The sequence below is a fragment of the Calonectris borealis genome, chromosome 3, assembly GCF_964195595.1.
Source record: "Calonectris borealis chromosome 3, bCalBor7.hap1.2, whole genome shotgun sequence".
NCBI lineage: Eukaryota > Metazoa > Chordata > Aves > Procellariiformes > Procellariidae > Calonectris > Calonectris borealis.
The window spans coordinates 118354563-118382341 of NC_134314.1; the positions used below are offsets into that span (position 1 = coordinate 118354563).

A 27779-nucleotide genomic window follows, 5' to 3' on the forward strand; every position below is an offset into this window, starting at 1 on the left:
GACTTTGTGGAAAGTTTATAAAACCACAAACTGGAATGAATCAGTACAAAAAAACATTAGTACTTTTTCTGTGGACCTATCACCAACTAAGTCAAGAAATTTCTCTGCCATCCCATCCTTTTCTCCTCTCCCCACCGCCCCCATTACACACAGGGATGTTTTCTTCCATATACACTGCAAAAGAATCCAGCGCTAACCGTACTCAAAAGCAACGCGGGTAGCTATTTACCAGGTATTTTTTAATGCATCCTAATATTTAGACTGTCACTTTCATAAAAAGATGAGAGGATGTGAAGGATCTCTCTTTGATGCTCGGTTCCTAGCTGAAGGCCAGCTAACGTTAGCCATCTGAAGAGAACCTCTTCCAGGGACAGGCATGTTCCCTGCAACTACGAGCAGCAGCTAGATCCCTGGAATGCCACTGAAGGAGTCCTTTATAGCATTAATTGCAACAAACAGCATATGTCATATATTGTCTCCAACCGTTCCACAGACGACTGGTGAGAGACAACAGATCCAGAGGCCCCTCGCAAAGCCGCTGGGTTTTTCCACCCTTGCTTACAGGGCAGGGGTTGCTTTGTTGTTGGACAAACGCGGCACCTGGCTGCTTTAAACATCTATACCATGAGTAGGTAGCCAGGGCTCACCTCCGGTGACCCAAGGTGGATGATCATCTGGAGAACGTCCAACTGGGGATGCTCATTTCTAGTCCCACCCCTACCATTTCTACCCTAAGCACAGAAACCAGAGCAACTTTTTCCTTCTTAAAACACATATAGGGAAGTACTACTCGCAGTTGACTATTTTCAGAAGGGTACCAGACCCGTGTAGAACCACAATCAACACACAAACCTTAGATACATTTGTAATCCAAAGAGAACTGATTTGCAAAAGCACCGAGTGATTTTATTGCTTAAATCACTGCAGAACTTGGAGTGCATTTTGTCCAAGAGGCAAAACCCAAGCAGCAAATGCTCTCCTGCTCACTGCTTTTCCCCTTTGGTTTTGTTTAAGTCAACGCTGAGAAATCAAATTAAGCTTCCGACTCTCAACTCCTATAATCGCATGAGTTACACGGCACAGACTCCAGAAGTTTATATATTTTCTTTTTAAAACATGAATGGGAAAGTGTACACAAACACCCTTCTTTCCCCATCCTTTCCTTCCCATAAGGAGGAGTGTTTGTTTTTATATTCGACCTTATGAAAGGTTGGGGAAGCTATTCCACCAATACTCTGATAAAGGTAGCCCACACTTCCTCAGAGATACAGTAAAGGAGGAAAAAAAAAAAAATCCACCCAAACACCCCCACCAGCAACAAAGCTGCTAGAAATATTTTTTAATGACTTTTGTACAGAACAGCAAATGATATCAATAAATTAACCCAGTTTACAATTCACCTAGAGCTTTCATGAACAAGAAAATATAGGGGTACACGGATGCCGAGGCACTAAGCAGAATTTCGGCGCTCCATAGCCAAACCCTCGTGTCCAAGATAAAAATGCCTCAGACGGAGTTTTTTGAGTTTCTATTTATAGATCTTCATGATCACCATTTCTAAAATAATCCACGCGGCTGCTAACTTTAGGGAACAGTCTTTTTTGTTGCTTATGGGAGTTTGGGGTGGCGGGGAGGGCTTTTCTGCACACCCTGGAAATTTATTTCAGGGATCTTGTTTAAAGGCACGCGTGCAGAACCAAACCAAATGAGCGGTCGGTGGCAGACTTCGTTAAGCCATGGTTGTTTTCATTCACGGGCTGTGATTTCGAAGAGCTCCTTAACCGCTCGCTGGGGGAGGATCGGCGCGGCTGAGGTCAACAGGCGCACCAACTGCTAGCTCCACACCCAAGCCTGGGAGACCCCAGCTAGATCTCGGCCTCTGGGTACGCAAGCATTTCTGGGACCTAATAATAAAACTGGGAGAGAAGCAAGAAGGTTTTTAATGTGCAAACACAGGAGAGAAGTTGGGTAAAAACATCGCTGTACTGCAAGCACATATATTTTAACCCAGCATCATGCAAGACGGCCATGGCAATCCCAGGACCAACAAACTCTTTTGGAGTTCCATCCAAGGCATCAAAATAAGCTTATTTCTGCCTCCCCTTTATCCGCTGTCTGTTAATCATTTCCACACATACCACATATGTATAAGCACAACTTTTAAGTGGGGGAAGACCCCCACGCACACATCAAGTCGAACGGATAAAATCACCCACCCTCCTTCTGCCTCTGCCCATCGGCACCAAGCCGCGCAACTCTGCGTTTGGAAGGATTTTAACCAAAAATGGTCACTTATCCAGACGAACTGAGCTGGGAAGGTTTATGACTTTTGGATAAGGACGAGGGAGACGCAGACTTTTTAATAACTGATAAAAGCACAGACAAACCTGATGAACAGCTCAAAAAAAAAAAAAAAAAAAGGCTGGTATTTATCATACAACTTGTTTTAGGAACTACTGTAAAAAGGCCCATCGCTGACCTGATAAGATCTTCCAGACCAGCAGAGTTTATGTATACATAGGCATAGGGGGAAATGGTTTATTTGGGCTTTAAGGTTCTTCCTGTAGGATGCAGTGTTTATAAAGGGTATTTCTAGAACTTCCTGACTGCATTTGTGAGACCGTGCTCTCCGTACGCCTCCAGCTCCTCTCCGCGCCAGCCTGCCTGTCCGCAGTATTTATACCCAGTGCCTTAGAAGGACAGAGGCTGCAGATGCTTCACGAGAAGTCCCGCGGTTCAGCAGGACCAAGCTCCAAGTCACTCAGGTGGACAAGATACAGGAAAATTACAGTTGTTCTTGATGTGTTTTTTCCTAGAAAAACCTGCAAGTTATCCTTGTCTCTATAACACATAATGCTGTTTGGGTTTTTAACTGCATCTTTAAAATGCATTTAGTCCCTCCTCTCCTATTGCTCCCCCTTTAATTTTTTATTTTATTTATTGTTTTTAACCAAGCTAGCTATCTCTCTACATTTCACTTCCTTTGCACAACAAGCAGAAGCTCATCTCCAGCATTGCTTAATAACTTCCCAGCCATTCAACATTTGGGCTCTCATGCAGTATTACAATACCAAAATGCTAAATACTTGCAGAGAAAAAAAAAAAACAGGAAATTTTTCTCTTAAGCAGCTCTAGTGGTTTAATTATACTGCAGCCTTTTATTCTTGTTTTTAAACACAGAAAACAAGCTCTGCACTAAGTTTTTCCTCTAGTTCAACTAAACATCAGATGCCTTTTTAAAAACACAAGGTCATTCAAGCAACGCAAGTATCGGAATTACGATTTTACAAAACTCTATGCCATTTCCTAACCTTTCTATCTTAACAGCCACCAAACTGCATACATCCAGTAACAACATGTAAAGCAATGACGGGCTGCAACCAGCTTAACACCTCCCATGCCAAGTTTCAGTCAAGGATGAATTATGTTGGCAGCGCTATAAATCTCCAGCGATAAAGTTTTCGCTGTAATTTCACCAGTATTTTAAAAAAACAAAAAGCGCAAGCATGCTCCGCTGAAGTATCAGTGGCTTTTCTGTAATTTATACACACACACACACTTTATATACATGGAGCGTAACAAGCTCTGAAATACCAGGATTTACGCTGCGGTCTAACAGGAGTGGCTGTACCCTGGCTCTCCATCCCTACCGAGGCAGCGGGGGTTTTAATAGAAGTTAAAAAATAAACTCTAAAAAAAAAAAAAAATCAAAAAAAAAATCAGTGCTAAGGAATCAAGCACCTTGGGTTTTAGGAAACGTGATCAAGTAAGGCGGTCGCATTGCCAAAACCGAGGAGAAGATGGCAGAAGGCAGGTCTAGCCCCCGCTCTCAGCAACGTGCTCTCCCGTGCAGCTCTTCACCAGCCAACCTGGCAGCAGAGGAGGGCGAATTTCTCAGCTTGCCAGCACCGTGAGGACCCACTGCATTGGGCGTCTAAGGCAAAATTAGGCATTCATCTCCCCATCGTGCCGCTGGACTTCTGTCCTCGCGCCCCCACCCACGCAGTACGGACGGACGACGGAGGGATGCAGGTCCAAGCATTACAGGAATGGTGCTATCAAACAGAAATGAAATAAAACAGCTGAAAAAACTCTGAGCGTGCTTTGAATTCGCCTGGGTGATACTTTCTGATCTCTGTGTAATTTTTAAGAACCAGACTGTTTGTAAATAACCCGCAACTCCACACCCAGAAGCCCTGCAGCAGCGGCCGAGCCTATTCGCCAGCTCTGCTGATGCCTTCCAGCAGCTCTTTACAGCGTCCCTTTGATTTCTGGAAAACAAAAAAAAGTAGCTCTCCAGTATTAACACCTGGACGCTTTTTCTCTTCTCAGCCCTCAGAGATCTTCTAAAGACCCCACGAACAACCGTCCCGATGGTACCCTCCTGGCACCCCAGCCCAGAGGCGGGGTGATGGGCTGCAGGGGAGGAAGGATGAGCATGACGAGCCGCCCGGGCTGCCGCTCGCTACGGGGGCACGAACCCAGCTATTCACCCTCTCCTTGCCTCAGTTTGTCCCAACTCCAGGCAAAGCACACGTTTCCCTATATGCTGCAACTTGAAGCATTAGTAACCTTATATCAGCTTGGGGGCATACCTTTCCACTCGTAAAACCACGTAAACAGCCAGCTTGCCTTCCAAGCGCTTAAAAACCCAGGCGGGAGTGTTTGGACATGTTAGCGGAAGAAATGCAGCGAGCAGAGGTGAGCTGAGCTCTCGGCTTTCAGCGAGCGCAGGCGTGCGACGGAAGGGGGTGAGCACGACGGAAGGTATCTTTTCGGGAAGCATCCCCCTCACCACGAGGACCTGCTCCAGGTGCTACAGGCGAGGAGTCATTTGGGCTGCAGAAAAATGAGTGTTGCCCATATTTAAAGGGAGGAACCCTCCACCTAGAAACAGATATACATAAGGCTATGGGAGAGCCTTCTTTCACCTCATATTCCGGCCCCCTCCACCCCAAGAAATGCTTTCCACCACCAGTATGTGAATTAATAAATAAATAAAAAGCATAAATGGTCTAGAGACTCGAAAAGAAAAAAAGTATTACACAGATGTGCTTTAGCTCAGATGCTAATTGCTGCTAGTGGCATCAACTAATCCTAAGCATGGACTTAATTCCTATAAAACCACATCATTTAAGAAATGTTGTCTTTCCGCAGGCGAGGGGAGGAGGAGGAAGGAGCTGGTAGGCGAGACCGTGGTGCTGCAACAGGCTCCGGTGTTTAGGGAAGAAGCTTCATGATTTCCCACAGCGTTTTGAAACTCTCGACTGCCGTGCAAACACCTTCAGCGTCTTTAAGCTATTGCAAAGGAAACTAATCTTGCTCCTAACTACTCACCGAACGGGCAAGCAATGCTAAACATTTTAATGTACGGCACAGGGAGGGAAGCTGCATAGTCTTCAGACCCACTTTTAACTAGCAAAAAAAGAAGTAATGGGACTATCCAAACAGGACGTACGTATAATGCAATTAAAAAAAAATAATCTAAGCGTTTCCAGACCTCCTCGGGACTTGAGTGCATGTGCAGAACACGCTCCTGTCCTTGCACGGCAACGCAGGTCCTTACAAGCAGAGAGACATGTTTCCCATACGCTAGATCAAAAGACACTATCAGGTTTTACAACACATCTCCCAGCACCATCAATGCGAGCCTGACAAAGAGCAACAGCAGAGGTGTAACAGCCACCAACTCAACCTTCCTATTAAAAAAAGGGGGGGAAAAGTGGTTGCTCTCAACAAGAGACACACTTTTGTTCCTAGAGAGAGACGTACACAGGCAACAAGTCCTAACGTTACTTTTGAAAGGCCATTTAATACAGGCGCAAACAAAAAAAAAATTCATTTAATTGTTTAAGTAGTTCACTAAAGACGCTATTTTTGGCTTCCATTTTGCCTAGTTTCTGTAGCACCTCGGACAAAAAGCACTAGCTAGCAAGGAACGAGCTCCACCGCCACGGTAGTCTTCAAGCCATGAAACGCTTTTCTCCTTGCTCGGCACCGCTGTCAAAGTCCAGGCACTTTGTGGCGGTGCGCAACTCCGCAATCTCACTTTTGAAAACACCACAGATAGGGAAATCAAGTAATTTTGTTAGAAAGCCCTGTAACCCCTCCTCGCCACGCCTGCCAGTAAGAAGTTTCCTTCCTAGCTGGAATAGCCATCAGCTATCGGGCTCAGCTGATAGACTCAAGATCTCTCCTCCGATTACAGCACACGTAGGAGTTGAGAACAAAGGGAAGGGGGAAAAAAAAAAATAAAAAAACCAAAACATAGTCCTTGAAGTGTGAGTTGCAAGCAAAGAGAGTCAAAGAAGAAAGTTATTCAAAGAGCCTAAGAACAAGCAGACCGGAGACAAAAATAATAATTTTGGTTAAATCTCACTTAGACCTACTGCAACAGGTAGAACCTGCCTGCTGTTGCCAGAAAGGTTTTTAACAGCCTTGAAAGCACACTTTGTAATGCTGCTTTTGATAAAACACAGCTTACTTTTAAGGTGAAGCATCTACTTCTACTGCATGAAGCAGACAGCGTTTCACTCCAGCGGCTACATCAGACGTACGTTACGGGAGACCACCTTCCCCTGACGCTGGGGAGAAAATATTGCCACCAGTGGAGACAGCGGGGTTTGGTTTGCACCAGGAGTTGCGACGATGGCAAAAGTCCGGCTTCCAGACAAGAGTGACATGTGAAGGAATAGAAATAAAACAAGCAAGAGACAAAAAAAAACCAAACCCAAGAGCGCAGGGGAAAGGAAACGAAAGAGCAGAAAACAAGAAGCGAAACGGAGAAAGCGGGCAGGAAAGCACAGAAACCCAGCGGAAGGAGGGAACAGTCCCTCGCCTCCAGCTCCGCGCCGAGAGCTGCTCCAGCCTCGGATGGAGGCAAAGCTACATCTCCCGCGCCGGAGAGCCGCTTCCCTGGGCGCGACGGGTGCAGGGCAGGGGAGGGAGGAACTGCCGGTGACTTTGCAGAGGAGGAGGGACAGCGATGAGACGGAGTGAAGACATCCTCTTGGACTTAAAGGAGATGCTCTTCCTCTGCCCACACAACATTTGGTTGACATCAAGCTGGACTAGGAAAAGAGGCGAGGAGCACCGCTATGATATTTGCGGGTACCAACACCTGATATGATTAAAAACCGTAAAAACGACTGCGCCAGCAGGCAGAAGCGCAGTATTCGGGCATTGCTTTGCTATTCTTGCTGCATTAGCAGGGCTCACCCCCGTGCCCCAGCTGTGTTTCTGCAACCCGCCACCCTCAGACTCACCGAGCGGAGGGGACGAGCAGACGGCCGGCCTCGCCGCGTGAGGAAACGAAGCGTGAGAAACTATGCGGGCAAATCCAACCTTTGCTCCGAAAAGCTGATGCAAAACCAAAGGTGAGGGTTAGGCGCAAAAGGAAGGCATCAAGAAGGTGGCCGACGCAGCCCAGCTGCATTTCTCCGCAGCTTCAGAGGGTCAGGTTTTCAGTTACTGAGCAAGCACCAAAAAAATAAATGATTAAAGGAAATTTGACAAGGAAAGGGGGCGGACGTGGGTAGGGAAAAGGGAAGGAAGGAAAAGAAAACTCACAAAATCTTGGCAGAAAATCAACAGGGTGGAAAAGGAACAAAAAAAAAAAAAAAAGGAGCATTAGAAACCATCAGCTAAGTTGACCCATGGCCAAGGTGGGAAGAAAGGGTCAGTGCAAGTGAGGTGCCGGGAGATGCTGCACTGCTCTGCTTGCTGCCAAGCTTGGAGAAGACCTTACCAGTGTCGGGATTTATGTGACAACAGCTTCTCACTTGCTTTCTGTAGTCCACAGAAATGGGGACCGCTGCAGCTCGCATCTGCTGTCAATCAACTCCGCAGCCTATTTGTGTCTTTTTTAGTCAACTGACCTTTTTGACTTTATTTCTTTTTAAATTTCTGCATTGCTTCAGAAGTTTAAGTCTCCAGAGCTCTGCTTTTAGTTTTACTGATCTCTGTGCCCTCTCCACTCCTGCACATCTCTTGCAAGAAGGATTACCTTCTGCTGTTAAAAAAGGCGGGGAAAAAAAGGAAAAATAAAACACATTTTTCAATGAATTTGTTGAAGGGAGCAGTTCCTTTGGCCAAAGCTGGTCCTAACGGCGGAGAAAGCAAGAGGTGCACCTTTGCTGATCAGCCCCAAGATCTGAACTTCTGCAGAAACAGGGCGCTGCCATTCCACGGGCTGGATCAATGTGCAACCCCGCTTGCGTCGGGATGCGGCCGACCGCCTGCACCCTGCCGGGACTCAAACTTTCCAAGTACATCTCTCCCAGGTTTAATACCTCCAGAGGATCATTTATTCTTATTCTGCTGGAGGGAAGGAAATTGAATTTACCCATTCCTCAAGCATTCCAGAATGTGTAAGAAAGCAAAAGAAGGGATTGAAACCAATAGTTAGGTTGCCTCTCGGTCCTCAGCTCCTATTTTCCAGCCTGGACCAGAAGAAGAAGGACAATTACCATCCTCTCCCTGCGGTTCGGTGACCGACAGGAAACAATTTTGTGGTTTAAATCCAGCTACCAGAGAACCAAGTCCACGTTAAGAGCGAGCCTCGCCACACAACGTACTTTTGTTTGCAGCCTCGGGATTTAATTAAACGAGCAGATAAGGCCTACCTTTTAACCCACGCTCGAGGGTGCGCCCCAGCGAGATAAAAACCAAGCTGCAAAAACAGGTCGAAGATGATCCCATTGCGGCATCTGCGCCACGCTTGAACACCGTCCCACCGCGCTTCTTGCCGAGGGAAGCCTCGCCGAAAAACCTCACTTTCCAGCCCAAAGGCGGGTTGTTTAGGTTTCTCCTCTTCAATACAGGATGGGGGTTATCCGAGGGCTGCCTGCGGCCATAGCGTGGATTAACACACTGAGAAATTCAAGCCCTGCTCCCTTGTGCTTGCGGCATCTCTCTTCCCACAGGTCTCCCTTCCAGTTGTCTGACCAAACACCCCCTCCATACGTCTTCCACCTATAGCTCCTTTCCAAGTCATTTCCAAGACAGAAGTAGAAAGGGTAAATCCCTTTTTTTCATCCTTCATACGACAGAGCTATTATTCCCTTATAAACAGCAACTTCTCCCAGTAACCGAACAAAGCAGCCACTTACATGTCATATTTTAAACAGGCATGTTTTCAGGCCAAGAAATAAACAGTTATATTTTGGCAATCCTTCATTTCCTGTCCTATTTGCGAGCAATAATGTCATGACATACAGCGTGTCCCATGCCTTCCTCCCCGGCTTAAGCTTGCAGCAAAAAAAAAAAAAAAAGTTAGCTGAATGAGCCACTTATGACAGCTACAGAAAAATCATCAGTATTGGGCAAAAGCGTGGTGAAAATTAAGAAAACAAAAAAAAAGAAAGAAATTATTTTTTCAGTGTAAAGGGCAAACTGCAATATCGATAGACTCAGTATTCCGAGCAAGCGTCGCCGGTCCCTGCTTAGCGCTGGACGCAAGCGGGATTTTGGGACCAGCAAAAGGACAAACGAACGTGAGTCAAGTTTAATTTTCTTTCCCTGGAATGGGAAAAATGCATCACCCCGAAGCATCGGTGCGATCTCTCGCCACATTTTGCTGTCCCGTATGACACTGCAGCAACCCCCTGCGCTGCCTGAGACGTATCCCACTTAACCCAGCTCGTTAAAAACCTCCGGGGGACCGGTCCCACTTGCAAACACTTGGCACAGGCGCCCCGGGCTTGCTGGAATAAATGGAGCGGGCGTTTGCCGAGCCGCAGGGACACCCCGGGGATGCGGCCGCTGCCTGGCTCGGGCAGGGCGTCGGGGCTCCATCCCAAGCAGCGAAAGGCTGCGGACCGACACTTCCTCGTTCTCTGACCTTTTCCATTTAATTACTTCCTGTGACTTTCTTGGAACCGTGCATCGGAACGAGCAGGCGGCAGCCTGCGGGTGTAACCGAATCACTTTCAGGCTTCAGCTCCATCCTCCTACTTACAAGCGGAAAGAGGCCAGCAGCCCACCCGGGAGCTGCCGGCTGCGGAGAGGGTCACCGCTCGCAGCGGGCAGCTGCCCCTCTCCCGGGTGCAGGCAGCGCTGCCCAAAACTCTCCCACCACTTACGCTCAGCATCGCAGCTTCCATTTATTACCGGGTGTCCCCATTTCACACACCCCCCCCCCCCCAATGTGCAAAGGAGAAGCGCAGCAGCGATGGGGGGAAGGAGGGAAGCAGAACTAAAGGCTGAGATGCAGAAAGAGGCGCTGGCTTTGCAATGACAAATTGACCTCTAAGTATCGATCTCAAATGGTGCAGTCATGAAGGGACCAATGAGTTTCCAGCATCCTAAGCCCTATTTTTTCCCCTCCTCGGTTTTATAAATTGTTTCAAAACTCAAAATCTTATCGAGCTGTTCTCAAGGAATTAAAAAAAAAAAAAAACAAAACCAAAAACAAGGGGAGGGGGAACTCTCAGTTTACTTGAAGAGGGTTATTTTAAAATGCATCCTGACAGTGGTCTTTTTTTTGTAATCTGGCTGTTAACATTTGCTCACAGTGCACTCAGTGAAATGAGAATAGCTATGCAAATTAAAGCCAGATATCTAGGGCAAATAGCACGCTATACTACCATTGTTCTGACAGCTTGAGAAAACTTATCAGGAGAGCCTGTCCTTATTTCTTTTAACACCATATATATTGAAAAAAAAGAAAAAAAAAAATCACTTCACCCACCACCGAAATGAAAAACAACCCATGAGTCACCGGCTTCAGCGACGCTATCAATCAATGCAAGGCTGGAAGCGAAGAGCTTACGAAGGAAACCATGGCTTCCCTAAAACACCTAACCGTGCCCTGCAAGGCGAAGGCCCGGATCATACCGCAACGAGCCCAACTGCAGCCTCCGAAACAGCTGCTCGGGATGTGCACCGGGGTATGGACCACGGTGCATCACTTACCCTGAAAGCCAACATGTCCAGCCACCAAGAAAACAGCTAAAACAGCTAACACTGGCCTGGGAAGCGGGTTGGGTACCAGCTCCCCATCTTCCAGGGACCAAAGCACAACTTTGCTGGGTTGACCGGTGACCCCAGGAGAGGCGGCGTGACCCAAGAGCCTCCCTCCCCAGCCCAGGTAGGACACACACGAAATCCTATTAGCCAAAGCCTCCCTCGCGGCGGCACGTGGAGGAAGAATTTACTCCAAAACAAACTGCAGCCTACAATTAAGGGGAAAAAAAAAAAAACAACAAAAAAAAACCCAACAAACCATCAGAGCCGAGCGCTCGCTGTTTTACGCCGACACTCACCTCCGCACCGAGCCCTGCAGGAAAACGCGTTTGGAGCAACGTCTTCCCGCAAGATGAAGGTTGGCGAGCTCCAGCTTTCATCCACTGCATCGGGTTAGGTTTGCCCCCGCGCTCTCAAGCTCAGGGATAGGGACCCACCTCTCCTCCTCTTGTCCAATTTGAGAAATGAAACCAAAAAAACCAAACCAAGAACCAGTGGGGGTTTATTGGAAACGAGTTGGCCACATTTTTCCAGCCTGCTAGGTCATGGCAATCCACGAGAGAGAAACTCAACTTTTTTTTTTTTTGGAAGAACCATACCAACTTCAAAATAACCACAATTTCAGAAGCTACATATAAACATGTATTTATAGTCTCTTCATTAAGAAGTGCCAAAATAACAATTCCTCTTTACACACACGTTGCAGGCAGAAGCCATTTCCTTCGCTGCTCACATTTCTCCAGTAAATCACCTTAAAATAAGTTTGACTTTACGAAGGTATAAGCGCAGCACATGCCGCCAATTATGATTTTTTTTCGGACTCCAAAAACCGAGCCGAAAAGTTGCACAATTTTGACGCCGCTTTATAAGCCCTGAGAGAAGTCATTTTAAAGCACGGTACATCCTATGGCGCTTGGCACGAAACCAGTCCTGCACGCAAGTGAGTCATTTTTCTTGACTGTCAAAAGCCAGAAAGAGATAGCCAGGAACAATGTTTGGGCCAGCACGGCTTGTAAAAGCCTTTCCTGTAATTTCGCTGTAATATCTTTAAATTTGGGGGAAGAAAAATTTAAAAAAAGGGGAAAAGAGCACCATCAGGCATTTTGAAAGCCTCGCTGTGGCCTCTCGGGGGGGGTTTATTTTGCGGGGAGGTTGCGGGAGCGTTGCCGAGCGGGGGTGCCTTTGCGGGGGGTGGGTGCAGCCCCCCCGGGATGGGGTGGGGGGGGTGGTGGGGAGCGGTGAATGGGGAGGCCGCCGGTGACCGGGTTTATGAATGCGGCGTCATGTGACGGCGGCGGCGGCCGCCCTCCTATTCACAAAACGGCGGCGGCGGCCGGGGCGGGGATCCGCGACGGTCCCCCCCTCCGCCCGCTCCCCGATCCCCCCCCCCCCCCACACTTCAACCCCGGGGGTGCGGGGCGGGGGAAGGGGAGCGCACCGCCGCGCCGCACCCCCCCTCCCGACCTACTCCCCCCCCTCCGCTTCCGCCGCAGGCCGCCCCCGCCGGGCGCCCCGACCCCCCCCAGCGGGGCGGGGAGAGGTGGCGGCGAGGGGTGTCCGGGGGTGCGCTTTCCCCCCTCCCTCCCCCAACCCCGCACCCCGGCCTCCCCGCGCCTCCCGGGGGTTTTTATGAATGAAAAGGCGGTATGCAAATGAGCGCGGCCCGGGGGGGAGCGCGAAATGGCGGATGCGCGGGCGGGCAGCGCGCACACGTACGCGCGTGTCCGTGTCCCTCTGTCCGCCCGCGGTCCGTGTGTGTGTGTAGGGGGGGTAAGGGATCCGCACCGGCTCCCGCCGGGGCAACAAAGGGCGGCCCCCGCCCGCCCGCCCGCCCGCCCGCCGCCCCCGCCCGGCCCCGGCCCCGCTCACTCGTCAGGGTAGGCTTCCTCGGTCATCTTCTCCCCGTCTAGGCTCATCCCTCGCCGCGGGCGGCCGGGCTGCGCCTCCGCATCTTCCTGCGCTTCACATGGCGGGGGAGGCCGCGCCGCGGCGGGCCGGGGCTGGCGGCCGCGCCGGGCCCGACGGCGCGGGAGCGCGGGCGGCGGCGGCGGGGGGGGCGGGAAGGGGGTGGGGGCTACGGCCGCGCTCGTCGCCGGGCGGCGGCGGCCGGGGGCGGAGGAGGAGAGGCGGCGGTCAGCGCGCCGCGGGGGCGCGGCGGGGCGCGGCGGCGGCGGCGGCGGCGCGGGGTCCGGGCCCGGGGGAGCGGCGCAGCGCCCGGGGGCAGGCGGCGGCGCCGGGCCAGCCCCATGGCCGCGCTCACGCCATGGCGGGGCGCCGCGGGTGGGCGGCGGAGCGGGGAAGGAGGGAAGGGAGGGGGAAGCCCCGGCAGGAAGCGGCGGCGCTGCCGAGCGGCCGCGGCCGCCGGGAGCGGGCAGGGCAGCGCCGGACCCGGGCGGGAGGGAGCCGCGGCGGCGGCGGCGAGGAAGGAGGAGACGCGCCTGGTAGTGGCACCTCCCCCGCGGCGGCGCGGCCCGCCCCGGCCCGGCCCACCGAGCCCCCGCGGCGCAGCGCCCGGGGTGCGGCCGCCGCCGCGCTCGCCTCCGCCCGCCGGCGCCGCCCCCCGCGCCGCAGCCCCCGCGCCCCGCCCGCCGCCGCTCGGCTCCGCTCCGCTCGGCTGGGTTCGCCTCGCTTCGGCTCGGTCCGGCTCGGCTCGCTCCGATTCGGCTCCGTCCGGCTCGGCTCGGCTCGGCTCTCGGCTCTCCTCAGCTTTCCCGGCTGGGTTCAGCCTCATCCAGCCCCGCTCCGTCCTGTTCGGCCTGACCTAGTAGGGCCCGGCTCAGCCCGATCTAGCCCATCTCAGCCCTGCCAGGCCTAGCTCGCCTCAGCCTGACCGTGCCCAGCTGGGATGGGTTCAGCCCAACCCAACCTAGCCCGGCTCGGTTCGGTTCGGCCCAAGCCAGCCTGGCTCGGCGCAGCTCCTTGCCGCGGCTGACGAGGCCCGTAGGAAGGATTTAGGTTCCTGCAGGCGATGAGCGCGATGCCACCTGCGCAGCGAGGGGCTTGACAGCCCGTTGGTAGAAGAAGAGCTCAGGGAGGCGGCATTGCCCCCACAGAGCCGTGTCCTGAGGTGACGGGGCTCCTCTGCCCGTACGGCTGGGTTTCTCACCTCCCTTGCGTTCTTCCTACCCCACCTTGCCCTCCTCAAGAGCTCAAATCAACCCTTGGAGCCACGCTCAGCAACGCTATGGGGTGAGCGCAGGCATGCTGGTAGTAGCATCGCACAGCTTTTTTTGTAGGTCAGTTTAAATGTTTTTTGCTACAATGAACAGTGCCGTAGCCGTAAACACTCTCCCAACTTGTGGTGTGGTCCGCAGCTACACCGTGACATCTTCTCCTGCCCTGGAAACTTGCTTGGTCCACAGAGGAGAGGGTGACAGGAGCTGACTTTTGAAAAGAAAGTTTGGCCCATGAAGTTGAATAACTAGCAGTGAGGTTTGGTTTTGCTTTCTCCATCAGCTCCCCTGTGACCGGGCAATCCTGGGAGGAGAAATCTGTCTGTCCCACCCGAGCACATCACCTTGCCCTTCCGGCCTCCGCAGGCTCCTTAGCGGCAGCATCTCTTTCCCATTGCGGGTAGGGAGATGCCCTGTCTCTGCTCTCACTGCATAGGGATATTCAGACCCTGTACGGTTGCGATTCCTAAGGAAGCCACTTACCAATTTATCTTTCAAGTCTAGTCTATGGGATTTAGTCTTGAAGGGGCCTTCAGATTTTGGGGTGGAAATTGTGTTTCTGCTCGGTTGGGTTTCAGTTTCTAAGTGCTGTAAATTTTCTTTTCAGGAACAGAAGTGGAAACTTGGAGAAAAATCTGTGGACTGCTAGTAATGCGATGGAGGCAAGAACTGATGAAAGCTTTGAGGTCTTCTTTATGGGAGGTTACCCCCAGGGAGAAGCAGCATGTCCTTTGGAGACGGTACCAGAATCCGCAGCTTTGGTGGCGTTACAACACTATAGTAACACACTTGTCATTGCTAGAGGTTTGGCCATAACACCAGATAACGTATGAGAGCGCAAGCCCCCTTCCCTCCCCTTGGCAGCCTGTGGCGTGCTCATTTGGGTGGCAACGCTGCCTCTCGTCCCATTCCCTTCCCATCCATTCATTCCTCTGCAAAGCACAGTTTGACAGCCCCTCGGCTGTGCTAATGCATCCCCCCGTCGGGGAGTTACACTGCTGGATCTGCTAAATGGTCCCAGCTAATAATACCCCCCAATACCTCTTTATTTTGGAAAGTTATTCAAGGATCCAGCTTGCAGAATGGCATGAAAAACATCTTGGCAAAGCTGAGCTGGCAGAGAAAGGAAGTGTCAGGGCAGGAGTAAGTGGTTGGGGGCAAGGAAATGGCAAGAACGTCTTCAGCTGCTGTAGCATAAAAGACCAGATGTAATGATTTGACACACTTTCACTCATCCTATGTTTTTTTTTTCCCCCTAAATGATGCTGAGATTGCACAGACGTCTAACATCCTTAAAATCTTACATGCCAAAAATCTCCGTGGTCAGCAGGAGCATCGATGCGCATGAAGTGGGGAGCGTGGCATTTAGCAGTTGGCTACTACAGAACCTGAATAAGGGGAGAGTTATGGCCACATGAAAAACCCAGGGCGCAATCATGTAATTAAAAGGCCATTATAATGCACATACCGCTGTGGAGGACTGGGTATTAATCACTGTCTGATTAATGCTTGAGAGCTTGTATGATCTGGATGTATTTTTGTGTACTTGTGTTGTGTATGCATGTATTTGCCCCAATGGCGAGACGCAAATGTGTCTGCGGCTTGGAAGCCGAAGTTTTACTCGATCTAGTTTCTTGAGTCATTTCCTGTGGATTTGCAAGATCTCACATTTGATCTCTGCTTTCACTGTCCTGCTTATTTGGAAGCTGCTAAGCTATTTATTCTCCGAACGATTTCTCTCACTGCACAACCCTCTTACTCTTATGTATACGCCTTTCGTGCCGATAAATATTGAATTTAATTTTCTAATATTCAGGTTACTGTGCCGGTTCTTGCGAGTAGCGCTTTCAAGATGACTGAATTTTCTGAATGAAAAGGCTCTCAGAGGTGCGATTTCTGTTTGTGCATTGTACTGTTTGTATACAGGGCTTCTGCTTACACACAGAATAGCGCTTCCCTGTGATGTGATCGTTATGGTACCTAGAATTAATTAGCCATTGGTGGCGGAGCTTCAACACAGCAGCTTCTGCGTGCTATGACTATTCTGTATTTTATATTCAAAAGGAATGTTTATTTTGCAGCATAATATTTCAGTCGTTGCAGAGAACCTGGTATATGAACCTTGTTTCTGCTTGGACTGAAAATGGACTTCCCCAAAGTGCTGTTACACCTTTAGCTGGCACTTTTTTGGGGTGAGAAGCGCTGGAATTTGAAGCGGCAGGGTTTACGATGGCATTTACTGCAGGCTTGCAGTAGCCTGCTCCCTTTACCCACTCTTGCTTTTAAAACCCATACCTTTGAGCTGAAATCTTCCTCACTGTTGATTTAGGAACCTAAATACGAATGTCGGTACCTTGTTGACTGTGCTAGTTTCAATGACTTTTCCACTGACTCACACGGTGACTTTGAATGAGTGAGAAGTAGAAGTCAGCAGTCCTGAATCACACCATCCTCCAGACAATTACCCCCCTCCCCGATAATTCTTTCGAGCAGCAATCATATTTTAAAAGCAATTAGTACATCCATGTTTTCCCCCATTATAATCGTTTAGAATTTAAGAGCTACAGAAACGATCTGCAACATTTGCAGTCAGCTTGAAAGCTTTCAGAGTTGACACATTTTGGGAAGTCACAAAGTTTGGAAATACAAAGGTTTTTTTCAGCAGGAGAGGGATTTCAGCGTGCGGTTTGGAGAATTGTCGGGAGGATTTCGGGCACCTGCCAGGGGAAGAGGAGGTGGAGGGCTCCTCGCAGTCTTCCCAGGATGTCCTTCTGAAGGGCGGTAAAACCAGAGCAGGAAAGCAGAAAGGGACCCTCGCTGCCGGATGGGCTGCTTTGCCCAAGATCTGACTATCCCACTGTTTTCTTCATTTCTTGGTTTTTGTAACCATGTGTTTTACTAAGACAGAAAATGGCCACAAAGCTTATGCGATCTCTTCGCTACTGCATGCGTGCGCCTCTTCTGTACAGCTTTGAGACGCTGGGGCTGGTGGCCAGGGGGAAGAAGGGGAACGGAGGAATGGGAAAGGAGAGTAGAGATCTCCAAAATAACCCAGTGCTTGCTGGTTCAAGTGAAATAAATGGCTGCTTAGAGGAGCAGCTCAGTGCTTTCAGCTGAAAGCAGAGGTAGAGCAGGAGCTCATCCCTTTCTGGATACCACAAGATCCACCTGGGCAACAGCAATGTCCCCCGACAGCCAGGAAGGCATTGACCAGCGCCTGCAGTCAGCCATGAGTCACACATACAGGACAAACCTGGTTCCATTTGTAGCTGTATTCACGAAACCATGCGCTCTCCACCACCGTCTCCCAAATTAAAAGCAAGGTTTATTGAAATGAAGGGATTGTGAGGAAAAGAGGGCTTTTTAAAACCCTTGCTTTTCTACTGGGCGCTCGGATGTCCTCTTAATATTCAGCAGTAAGTGATTTATAGCCCATCCTGACATGATGGTTTAGTGTTTCCTTTGTGTGCATAACTTCCTTTTGATTCAAAGGGATGATAACAAACCCAAATTGTAATCTCACAAACACATGACACATTGTCTTTGTGGTGCAGATAGCAGGAAAATGCTCTGATCTTGAGTTCAGCGCTTCAGCCTCCCCCCCCAGCCAAATTTCACCCTGGTGTCACGGTGGCATTAGCAGGTTTAATGAGACAGCAACATTGGTGGGGGAGATTCCTTCAGACGTAGTGATGCAGGATGACGTTTTTTGGGAGTCCCACTAGAGCTGAGTCCCCGGCATGGACTCAACAAGAGATGAGTGCACAGCTGCTTCTTGAACTTCTTGCATACCTTTTTTTCCTGAATGCTTGGAAAGAAAAACTGCTACAAAACCTTCACATAATCAGCATCGGTTCCCCAGCAGTGCTTTGCTTCTGTGCGTTCCCAGCTCAGAGCGTGCCCTGGCCCATTGGATGGAAAAATAAGTGTGCACCAACTCTGCCAGTGTCACGGATGCACTGGCAACCTCAGAATTAGTCCTAAAGCTGGGCTACTTTTGGCATGAGGGAAGGGCTGCTCTCCTCTCAAGATGCCTTTCCACCTTTGAGAGGTTTCTGCATTTATGATACAGCTGTTTCCGGGGCCTTAGGGGAGCTGAATAAACAGATGCCACATAATCTGTTTTTACTTTAGGGACCACAAAAGTGGATGGATCTGGGAAAAACACTGGAGCTGTGCACACCTTTCCCTCTGCTCCTTGGGGATTATTTGAATTAGGCTTGAACCCTTAAGTGTATTTTAAGAAAGTCACCTTCCGATACCCAAACTTCACTGGATAACCGGCGTTCCTCCCTTTCTCGCACAGCTAATGGGCGACCATCCCATCTGAGCACCCCTATCTCCTTTATTGCAAAGCTCTTTGGTCGGCCTCAGCAGGTGACAGGATGAACTGTTGACTACTTACTTTGGCAAAACCAGTTTTCGTGGCTTGACCTGCTTTTCTCACCTAGCGTCTTGCTGTGAGTAGAGGGTCAGAGTTCAGTATCTGAGCAGTTGTAATTGCAGGTTTATCCAGTCCAGGCCCAGCCGTGGCAGAAACCCCCACACAAGTATCGATCAGGAAAGGCTTCTGGAGTTAAATTAAGTTTTTGAAATATGGAAATGAGGACATGGCTGGGTCACGCGTTTAGTGGCGTATGGTACGCAGGGGAAACGAGTGGAACGAGCGTTGTATGTACCCTGCCTGTATCCCTTCAGGGCTGCTGAGTGACACTGACCCACGCAGTCCTTTACAGATGCTTGACAATATTTAATTTCAAAGGGTAGCAGTCCACCCTCTTCTCCAGGCAGGTATTTTCCCTTGTGTCAACGTCCTCGTAACAACTCCAGCTAGGCAAATGTAGCACATGGCTTATGAGTGTCCTGGAAGGACTCAGAAGGGGAGAGTTGGAGCTAAAGAAAGTTCATGCCCCACGCACCAGTGGATGGCTTTGCCAGGAATAAGTCGCAGCACACGATGAAGAAGCTGGGAGAGTTTAATGGTCCTGCAGAGAGCACCACCTTAGACAGCCATCCTCCAAGACGCTTGCATCGCTGTTCCCGAGGATTCCCATGGAAAATAATCATAAGCTCCTTTTATGTCCTTGTAATCACAAACATATTATGCTTCCCTGCCCACTTCTAAGGAGAAAAGTAATTAGTTACCCCACACAAATCTTTTGGGACTGTATATATACTCCGGTATGTATTCCAGCTCTGTCTACAAGCGAATGAAGATGCACAGCTCTGCTCTGTGCATGGTTATTAACAGATGCTGCCATTTGCAGAAACTGGGTGCAAGGCCTTTCACGTGCTTACTGCCAGCCGCATCTCCAGCAGCGTTTGCTGCCAGGGTTAATGAAGCCCAGAAATGCAAGCCCAGGTTATGAGAGCTTCACGCCTGCAAAGCTAAAAGCACAGGCTTGTCTCCCCAGAGCTCGCAGCCTGCTCACAAAACTCCCTTGTTTTAGATAGGAGCCTCTCCAGTCTCTTAGCGAAAAAAAAGGGCTGGTTATTGCTGGGTGCATGTTCTGACCTTAAAAGCTGAAAGCAAAAACAATCCAAGATATGAGGCATACTGAAGTGGCAGCTGAAGGGCTTTTTTTTGTTCATTCTACAGTTAATACCATCATGCTAAAATTGCAAGCGGGGAGGAATGGGGGTTAATTTAAGGTTTATTGTGACAAAGAAGAATTATTTAGAAAGTGCTGGAAAACAGCAAATGGAGGATATTCTGGAAAAGAAGCTTCATTTCCATAGTGAGGGTACTTGACTTATGTTGCAGGGACTGTGAAGGAAACCGTCTAGATCCATGGTAGGTAAACATTTGCCTTTGATTCTGATTTTCCTCTTCAAGTCTATAAACCCCAGCATTTACACTTAAATGGATGTGCTGAAAGCTGTGTTTGGGAAGAGAATTTCATCCCCTCCTGCACGTACTTTTAACACGTGATAATTGTTTAACTGCAGCTTTACAAAGTATGGCTGGAGGGGTGGTTTGTACAGGAGGAGTTACGTGGCACTGATGATATCTGCCTGATTCGGCCCCACTGAAGGCAGTGGCAGAAGGATCAGAAGAGACTTTGTATTTTAAATAGCCATAATGTACCTTCAGTGGCTTATGTCAAATTCCTGCCTCCTGATTTCGCACATCGGAGAGGTCCCATTGACGCATGGGGAACACACCTGTATGCTAGGACTATGCGCGGCTTCAGTGTCACACGTGTTCAGTGTGGGTGTGAATCTCTGCACATTATGGGCCTTGCTTCAGAAAAGTTTTCAATTGCCCTAAATTTCTGGGGGAACAAAGAACAAGATCCTGAACAGTATCCAGACACCTAGCTTCTTATACATCTCCAACTCGGCAGCACTGTCTGGCATTTTAAGCATTTTATCACTTTTTTTTTTTTAAACAGGGAGATAGACAGCTTATGAAGACGACGTTTTGGTGACTGATGATTTTTTTTTAATGCCATCAGTTTTGTCTTCATCAGACCTATCACTGAGTCTGGGCTTTTCCTTTATTTTTCACTTTCTGCTGCTTCTCTCCCACCAGATCTGTTCCTCCCATACAATGTAGTCCAAAACTCATTGAGGGGTGACAGAATTACCCTAACCGCATGGCCCGTATGCATTACCTTGCATATAACTGCTGCTCCTCGTACCAAAGCCATCGCCACACTACCAGTATTTAATTTATTACTGCATAAAATTCTCTGGATGAGTATGACATTGAAAAGCTGCTTATAAATCGGTTCCTGCTCAGCTCTAAAGAGAGTTGGGTCTTCTCTTTGACATTTCTGAGACTAAGGAAGTAACAAACATGAAAGCTCTCCTACAAGACTTGATGAAAGGCCTGGGAGATGGCAGTCCGAATTTTGGCCCTTCTCCTCTCTCGGGGTTGCAGACAAACTGGGATAAGTCTTTGTCTTCTTGAAAGAAAGATGGATAGCTCTCTTGCTTTAAAATCTTGGGAGGGTGCAAAGCAGAGGTGATTTTCACCTTGCTGTAGCAAGTCAAGGTCAACTCTATCCCCTCTGCAGATAGACTTTACCTCCGCTAGTAATGGGATGAGCGAGGCACCCTTTGAGAAAGGGCACAACAGCCTGCTGCCTTCTGCTTTCTGAAGAATACTAACAGTGGAAAGGGCTTTGTGCCACTACTATACAGCTGTCACCAAAATCACGGCCAGAGCTTTACTTGACCATAAAATCTGCTATACCAGAAAGCGGTGGAATCTTCGCAGTAACTTACTTTCCTGCACACAATTACCCCAAAAGGGGCTTTGACCTTTTAACAATGGCACTTCATTATATAGAATTTTCTCATATTCATTTTTCAAGTATCGGGGGGAGATAATCACTGAGGAACATGAGATCTTGAAAAAAGATAATCACCCAGGTAATAAATGATATATTGTGACTTTTGATATAGTTAGTGCATCTGTGTGATCATGTCTGGTCTTATATACTAATTTTCATTAGTATCCTTCACAGTCATTTGTAAGGACGGAGAAGAGCATTGGTCTTCCCTTACAGCAGAAGAAATCACAGCCCGAGGAAATACCCAGGTGTCAGGGGGAGAACTCTGGAGCACTTGGGAGTCATCTCAGACAGGAAAACAACATCTACTTGAGCTTAATTCCCCGTGCTTATTTACGTGTGTCTAATTGCTTGGCTGTAAGTGGTATTTAAATCACCTAAGCCCCTCTGTTCCCCTGTAATTTACTATCAGAAAGACAGAAATAAATTCTAACATGTTTGTGAGACATATCAGAATTATCCCAAACTTATGAGAATTTTGGAGTAAATTTAAATGCTTCAAGCCTAAATACCACACTGCTTATTCTCTTCTCATAGTTTATATCAGCATGGATTAAAATTAAATGCTGCTGTGAAACTGCCCCATCAAACTGAATGTGGTTGTAATCGTTTGCCCGGTGTGGCCTGAGTGAAAGTGCTCCGGTGTGTATTTCCACCCTAGGAAAATTCTTTATGCCCTAATTTCCAAGTTCGAAAATAACTCCCTACAGATGAAACACATTTTTCACCCTCCAAAGAAGTGTTTTTACCTACAAATACTTTTTGCTGCCTAAACAAGAGCCCTTTCCTTTGCACTTGTGCCAACATGTAACTTGGATAAAGAATTAAACTTAGATTCTTAGTTATAATGCTTCCCCTGACTTTTTTTTTTTTTTAATAATGACTGTAAGACATATGCCGTCTCTCTTCTGAATTTTAATCTTTCTAATGAAGGTGTGTTTGAAGAAGGCACGCCCTTCAGAAAATGTTTTGCGGTATCATATTTGTGCCTTTAGTCTTGAGGACCAGCTGCCTTTTCAATTTTAAATGCACTTTTCAGGGTCTTACATCACAGAGGCCTAAATTAAAACACACTTACCATAAAGAGGTGCAGCGTATGCATTCATCCTGGAAATTGCACTGCGACATGAAAGATATCCAAACACTATATGTAATTTCGAAGATGAGCAAGGCTTGGCCTTTCAGATGTCCCACGCGAGGGAAGCACCCACATCCCGCAAAATTGCAAGCTTCTGAATCATGGAAGTCAGATCATAAAGCGTCTAATTCCCACTGGTTTGAAGACGTGTGCGACTGTGAAAATTGAGCCCAGTGCTGAATCGGGGGTGGCCGACAGCCTGGAGGATGTGAGCCTGTGCAGGAACCCCTGTGGCCAGGCAGCCGGCGTGACCCAGGGAGCTGCGCAGCTCAGGGATGGGGTAACTCTCCCTCTCTGCCTCCCAGCTCCTCCTCCACATGGTTTTCAGGCTCAGGGGTCAGGGTCTGGTGGCTCCCCGTGGTGTGAAGATTTTGCTTAGTGGTTTGCAGGCTGAGAAGGGCTGGTCATGCCCAGTGTAAAGAATTATCTGTTTAGCTCTAGGTGTCTTTCTCTAATTAAGACTATTGGAGAAATTTTTTCCTCTCCAAGTACGGTGGTATAGACCACCAGTAATACCACTGGTGCCTTTACTTTGGATATATATACCATGGTGGGACCAACAGCTGGCCTTTAACAGAGCTCCCTGAAGGTATGCAGCTATGGAAACCTTGCCACAGACTGTGCATCCTTCAGAGCCAGACTCCTGGGGTTGATGCCAAATTGGTTCTCCACCTCCACGGCTCCCGGGAGCCAAACGAGTAGCTTTAGGGGCCATCAGCCTGTGGGTATGGGGACCCCCCATAGAGGGGACCCCCCAAACTCCAGCCGGAGTGAGACTTCCTCTTCTGCCTCTATTCGATGGCAGTCTTTACTTGTAACTCACTGTTGGGGGAAAAGATTTTGCAATTCTTTTCAAGTATCGGACATTGGCAATCCCTCTCCTAGAGCGTCGCAGTTGGAGAGTATCCTGGGCTAATTTAGGAGGCGCAGTGCTCTCCCATGTCTAGACATTGCAGTAAATGTTATTCAGCTGCCTGCGGGGTTACAAATATGCTAGCCAAGCTCAAAAGGAAGAGGAAATATGGGAATATTCACCACCAGAAGACACTGCCTCTCTTGACATTTTCATCTGCAAAACAATGGCTTACAGAGAGTTTTGAACTGGAAGGTGTTGTTGACCTTTTTCCTTTTCCTCTTTTGACTTTTGTTTCCTGTAGGAGAGTCTCTGGAATTACTTAACATTGTCATCGAGTCCTAGGGATTCCCCTCCCTGTCCTCTTCCAGTTGCGCTACATCTCCCACGTTCCCTGCGATGCGAAATTGCTGAGGGAAGACGTTTCTGTTTAAACTGGAAGCCATGAACACAGGAGCTGCTCCTCCCAAAGGAAATGTTGTTCTTTTTACTTCCATGTCCTCAAATAAATCTTCAATCTTTGCTCTGTACCCGCGTAGGTCCACTTGGGACTTCCCAGTTTCCTACAAATTCTGATTTACTCTCTTGCTGAGTCTGTGGAACCAGATACTAAATCCGTCTTACTGAAAAAAAAAAAAAGAACAATAAAACCCTAATTGAAATATTTTGCTGAAAAATGTCACAGCGTAGTGATTTTTGAAACAAAAGCCCAAGAAATATTTTTTTGCTTTTCTAAACTAGGAAAAAAAATGCATGCATATATCCCTTTGGTTGGAGTGGAACTGGAAACGTCTGATATGTTGTACGCAGTGCCAGCTTCAGGGAAAGGAGAGCCTGGCCTTGCCTTTTTATGTGTATTTGTGTGTCGTTGTGATGAATATTGTAGGGTCTGTCTTGGGAAGTTTTGTCGTGATGTTGAGGAGAAGGCGGCTGTCTCAGGCACTAAGGTGGCTCCTTCGGAAAGGCTGAAATCTGGCTGCCTGCCCTCGGGTGCCCCTCACCTCCTCTCTAACCTCAGTCAAACCACGGGGGCTCTGCACCCCGCTTCTCTCTGACTCAGGGCAACCAGATGCCCAAGGCTTGGGTCCGTCCTGGCACCCTAACAAGCATCTTTGGGATATTGTTTTGTCCTGATTTTCTTTTCTGGATATGTTTTTTCTCCCAACAAGCCCTTCTTAATACACAATGAACTGACCTTATTCCATGCCAAGAAGACAGGATTCTCCCACGCAGGAGACACGTGCCTGACCCATCTCACCACCCTCCCCAACTCTTCCTCCCTTCACTGCTCCTTTCTCCCTTCAGAGCCATCACTCAACTAAGCACCTCATAACTTCAGTGCATTTACACCCCTGCTCTCCCAGATCTCGAGGGATAAATTCCCTGTTGATCCCACACAGAGGGATCATTCTTGTGTGTCCAGTGTCTTTAGGGTGCACTATGCAGGACCTCGACGCAGGACTCCCTGGCTGAAACCCAGTCACCACGTTCTGCTCCACCACGTGAAAATGAAAGCTTGGCCGCAGCGAAACCACAGAGCAGCGGTGGAGCCTCGTGTGTTTGGGGAGACGGCGTAAGGCACCCAAAGCTTTACTTCAGATTTTCAGGGGAATGTGTCCATCAGTAGGACCTCCTGAAGGACAAAATGTCACTGGGAACCCCGCTCGCTACGAAGAGCTGCCCCAAGGTCGGTGTCACAGGATTTCCGCAAGCTTGTGCTTATCTTCTAGACAGATCTCCTGGGGAGGCAAAGTCGGACACACACACAGGTACAGTGAGCACAGCTGTCTGTTGTGGGGCTGTAAGGAACCGCCGGAAACCCGCAGAGGAAGATGCAAAAAAAAAAAAAGTGAAAAGGAGAAAGGGGGGGAGGGAAGAAGCTGTTTTTCTCAAAGCTTGGCTGCCCTTGCAAGCAGAGTAACATCCCAAAAGAGACACACGCATTGGGCAGGTTTAGACCATTACAACCTTTCCGTATTCTGTAGATGCTGAAATAGAAGGAAAGAAACTTCGCTGCACAAGAGTCCAGTGGTTAACGTGCTGTTTTCAGGAAAGTGCACCCATGAGCAGGCACAGCAGCCTGCTGTGATAAAGCTGATAAAGCTCGTTTCTGCTCTGGAGTCGGGGAAACTGAGCCATGGGAGCAAATCGACTTGCCAAAGCTGCACAGTAAGTGTGACAGAGTTGGAAAGAAGATTAAATACGAACAGATTCCCCTTACCCTGCCTGCTTCACGCACTCATGCAAAGACTGTATCTGCATTGAGCGTTTTACATGCTCGTGAAATGCATGAGTCTGGCGGCCTGGATAATACCGACTCGGTTCTTATGTAAAAGTTAAGATGGAGTAAAAACAAGGCACCTGAGGGTTTGGTTTGCCCCGAAGGAGCAGAGCTTTGTTGCTTGCTCTGTGTTTGCCCGTGGACTAAATGGCAGGGAGGCACAAAGCAGAGAATATGCCCTCTGGAAAGACCTGGGAAAATGATAGCTGCCTCAGTTCAGGGGCTGAGCTGAAAAATGGAGAGAAAAAGAACTGGATTGGGTCAAAGTGACAGAAATGGCAGTTTTTCCTTTTTTTTTTTTCCAGGGGAAATGAGAAAAAACCCAACGTATTATTTTGGGTCAACCCGAATCGCAGTTTGAATGTAATGTTTTGTTTTGAGGTTAGTTACCCCTCTTGCTTCTCACACTTTCTTTTATTTCAGGTCTCTTTTGAGTGGAAAATGCCACTTCAAAATAGCAAATCAAAGGGCTGTGTTTAAGAGGCATTGAAATAAAATGCTGTGGCATTTTCAAAACAAACAATTTCTTTCAAGAAATGTAGATATGTATGTCCTTTCCCCCTATATTTTGGGTACAGTTGAAAATGTTTGCCATGTTTCATTCATTTTGGAAGCTCCAAAATTGCATGTTTTGGGTTTGTCTTTTTTTTTCCTAGACATTTTCGGGGTTTTTTTTGCCTCATTCAATTCCTGCTGAGCAATTGCTTCTGCAGAAATAAGAAACGGGAGGTGTGAAACCTGTGGAATGGGGGGGTCACAGCTCATATTAGCAAAAGGCCCCGGGAGTGCTTGCAACTCCTGGTTGTGTCTTCAGGGCACTGGACGAGGCTCACAACAGTGGCTGGGGCAGAGCCTAGGCTATGGCTGATGGCAAGAGCATTACCCGTGCCCTCTTATTTCTCAGCAAAGATATTGAAGAAGCAGCAGTGAGAAAAGAGTTGAGGCAACAGGGGATGGATGCGTGCAGCTTTATGGCGCTCGGTTTTAAATGGCTATGCCGCTGGATGGTTGGTTTTCTAACAACCAGATCGCTGTCACCGGCCTTTCATCCCAATAAACTCCAGGTTTTCTTAGTTTGCTGGCAGGTCGTATAGAGGTGGATGTGTAGGGTCACGCGAGAGGCCTCGGGGGCTGGTTTTATTAGTAAGCACCCCATCCCCGTGGGGCTCTGCAGGGCTCTCTCCTTCAGCGGGTTTGCCCTGTTAGGGCTACGGGTGCGGAGGTGCACTCCGAGCTACCTCCTTGCTTGAGCTGGGGGCTTGCTTGCTCGCTCACCAGCAGGCAGACTAGGGACGTACGGAGGAGCAAAATGCCTTGTGCTCACTCCAGATAAGAGAGGTGATGCTGATAGGCATGGGAGAAACATCCCAAGCAACTGACTGAAGCAGAAATGTGGTTTGCAGCTCAAGCGTTTGTCCGACTTGTTGGCACTCTCGGGCAGGGGCAGGCGGGAGCTGGTCCAGGGGGCTGTGGCTGCACTACGATGTCCAGCGGACACTCAAGTCCTAGATCTTCTCTTCCAGCCGTAACATCTAATGTGAAGGCAGTAGCCCTTTAAAACCAGATGTATGGTAACCGGCGGCTTAGGTGATGGGCATTTCCTTCCAGACCAACAAATAATGCTGTGTGCTCTGACTAGCAGGGCACAGAAATTCTGAATTCAAGCTATTTTAAGTTAGCAAACTCTTTTTCTGATTTTCCCAGAGCTGGCCAGCTGTGGCCTTCTGTGGTTGCTCCAGCATGCGATGTTTTGTAATGAAGTGGTGGGGTCTCAGCAGGCTTTATTCTGTCACTGGAACAATGGAGCACGGACTTTCTTTATATCCTGAAGGGCATCAAATAATAAGAACAAGAAAAGTTGTCCAGCTGTGCTTCAGCTGGACTAGTTTTCTCTTGTCATTTTTTCAGTCAGCCTTAGTAGACAGCACGGCTGCCTAATTCACTTATCTTCCGAGGAAGGTGCTTAAAATGTAAATAGAAAACTGGATTTAAGAAGCAGCGTGTGTCTAGCATGAAGAAGTAAGAATCACCCCTGCTGGAATAACCTTCCTTTCGTTGGGATTATATT

At 48.8% G+C, this 27779-nt stretch overlaps 1 protein-coding gene across 1 annotated transcript in view; it reads right to left on the bottom strand.

The window, feature by feature from the left end:
* SPRED2 (sprouty related EVH1 domain containing 2) overlaps nucleotides 1–12978 on the bottom strand; it is a 66695-nt gene extending 53717 nt beyond the window's left edge. Inside the window, exon 1 of the mRNA XM_075147642.1 lies at nucleotides 12835–12978. Within this exon, the coding sequence (XP_075003743.1) occupies nucleotides 12835–12881 (47 nt within the window). The 5' untranslated portion in view covers nucleotides 12882–12978. The remainder of the gene's footprint in view (nucleotides 1–12834) is intronic.
* Nucleotides 12979–27779: the final 14801 nt, after the last annotated feature.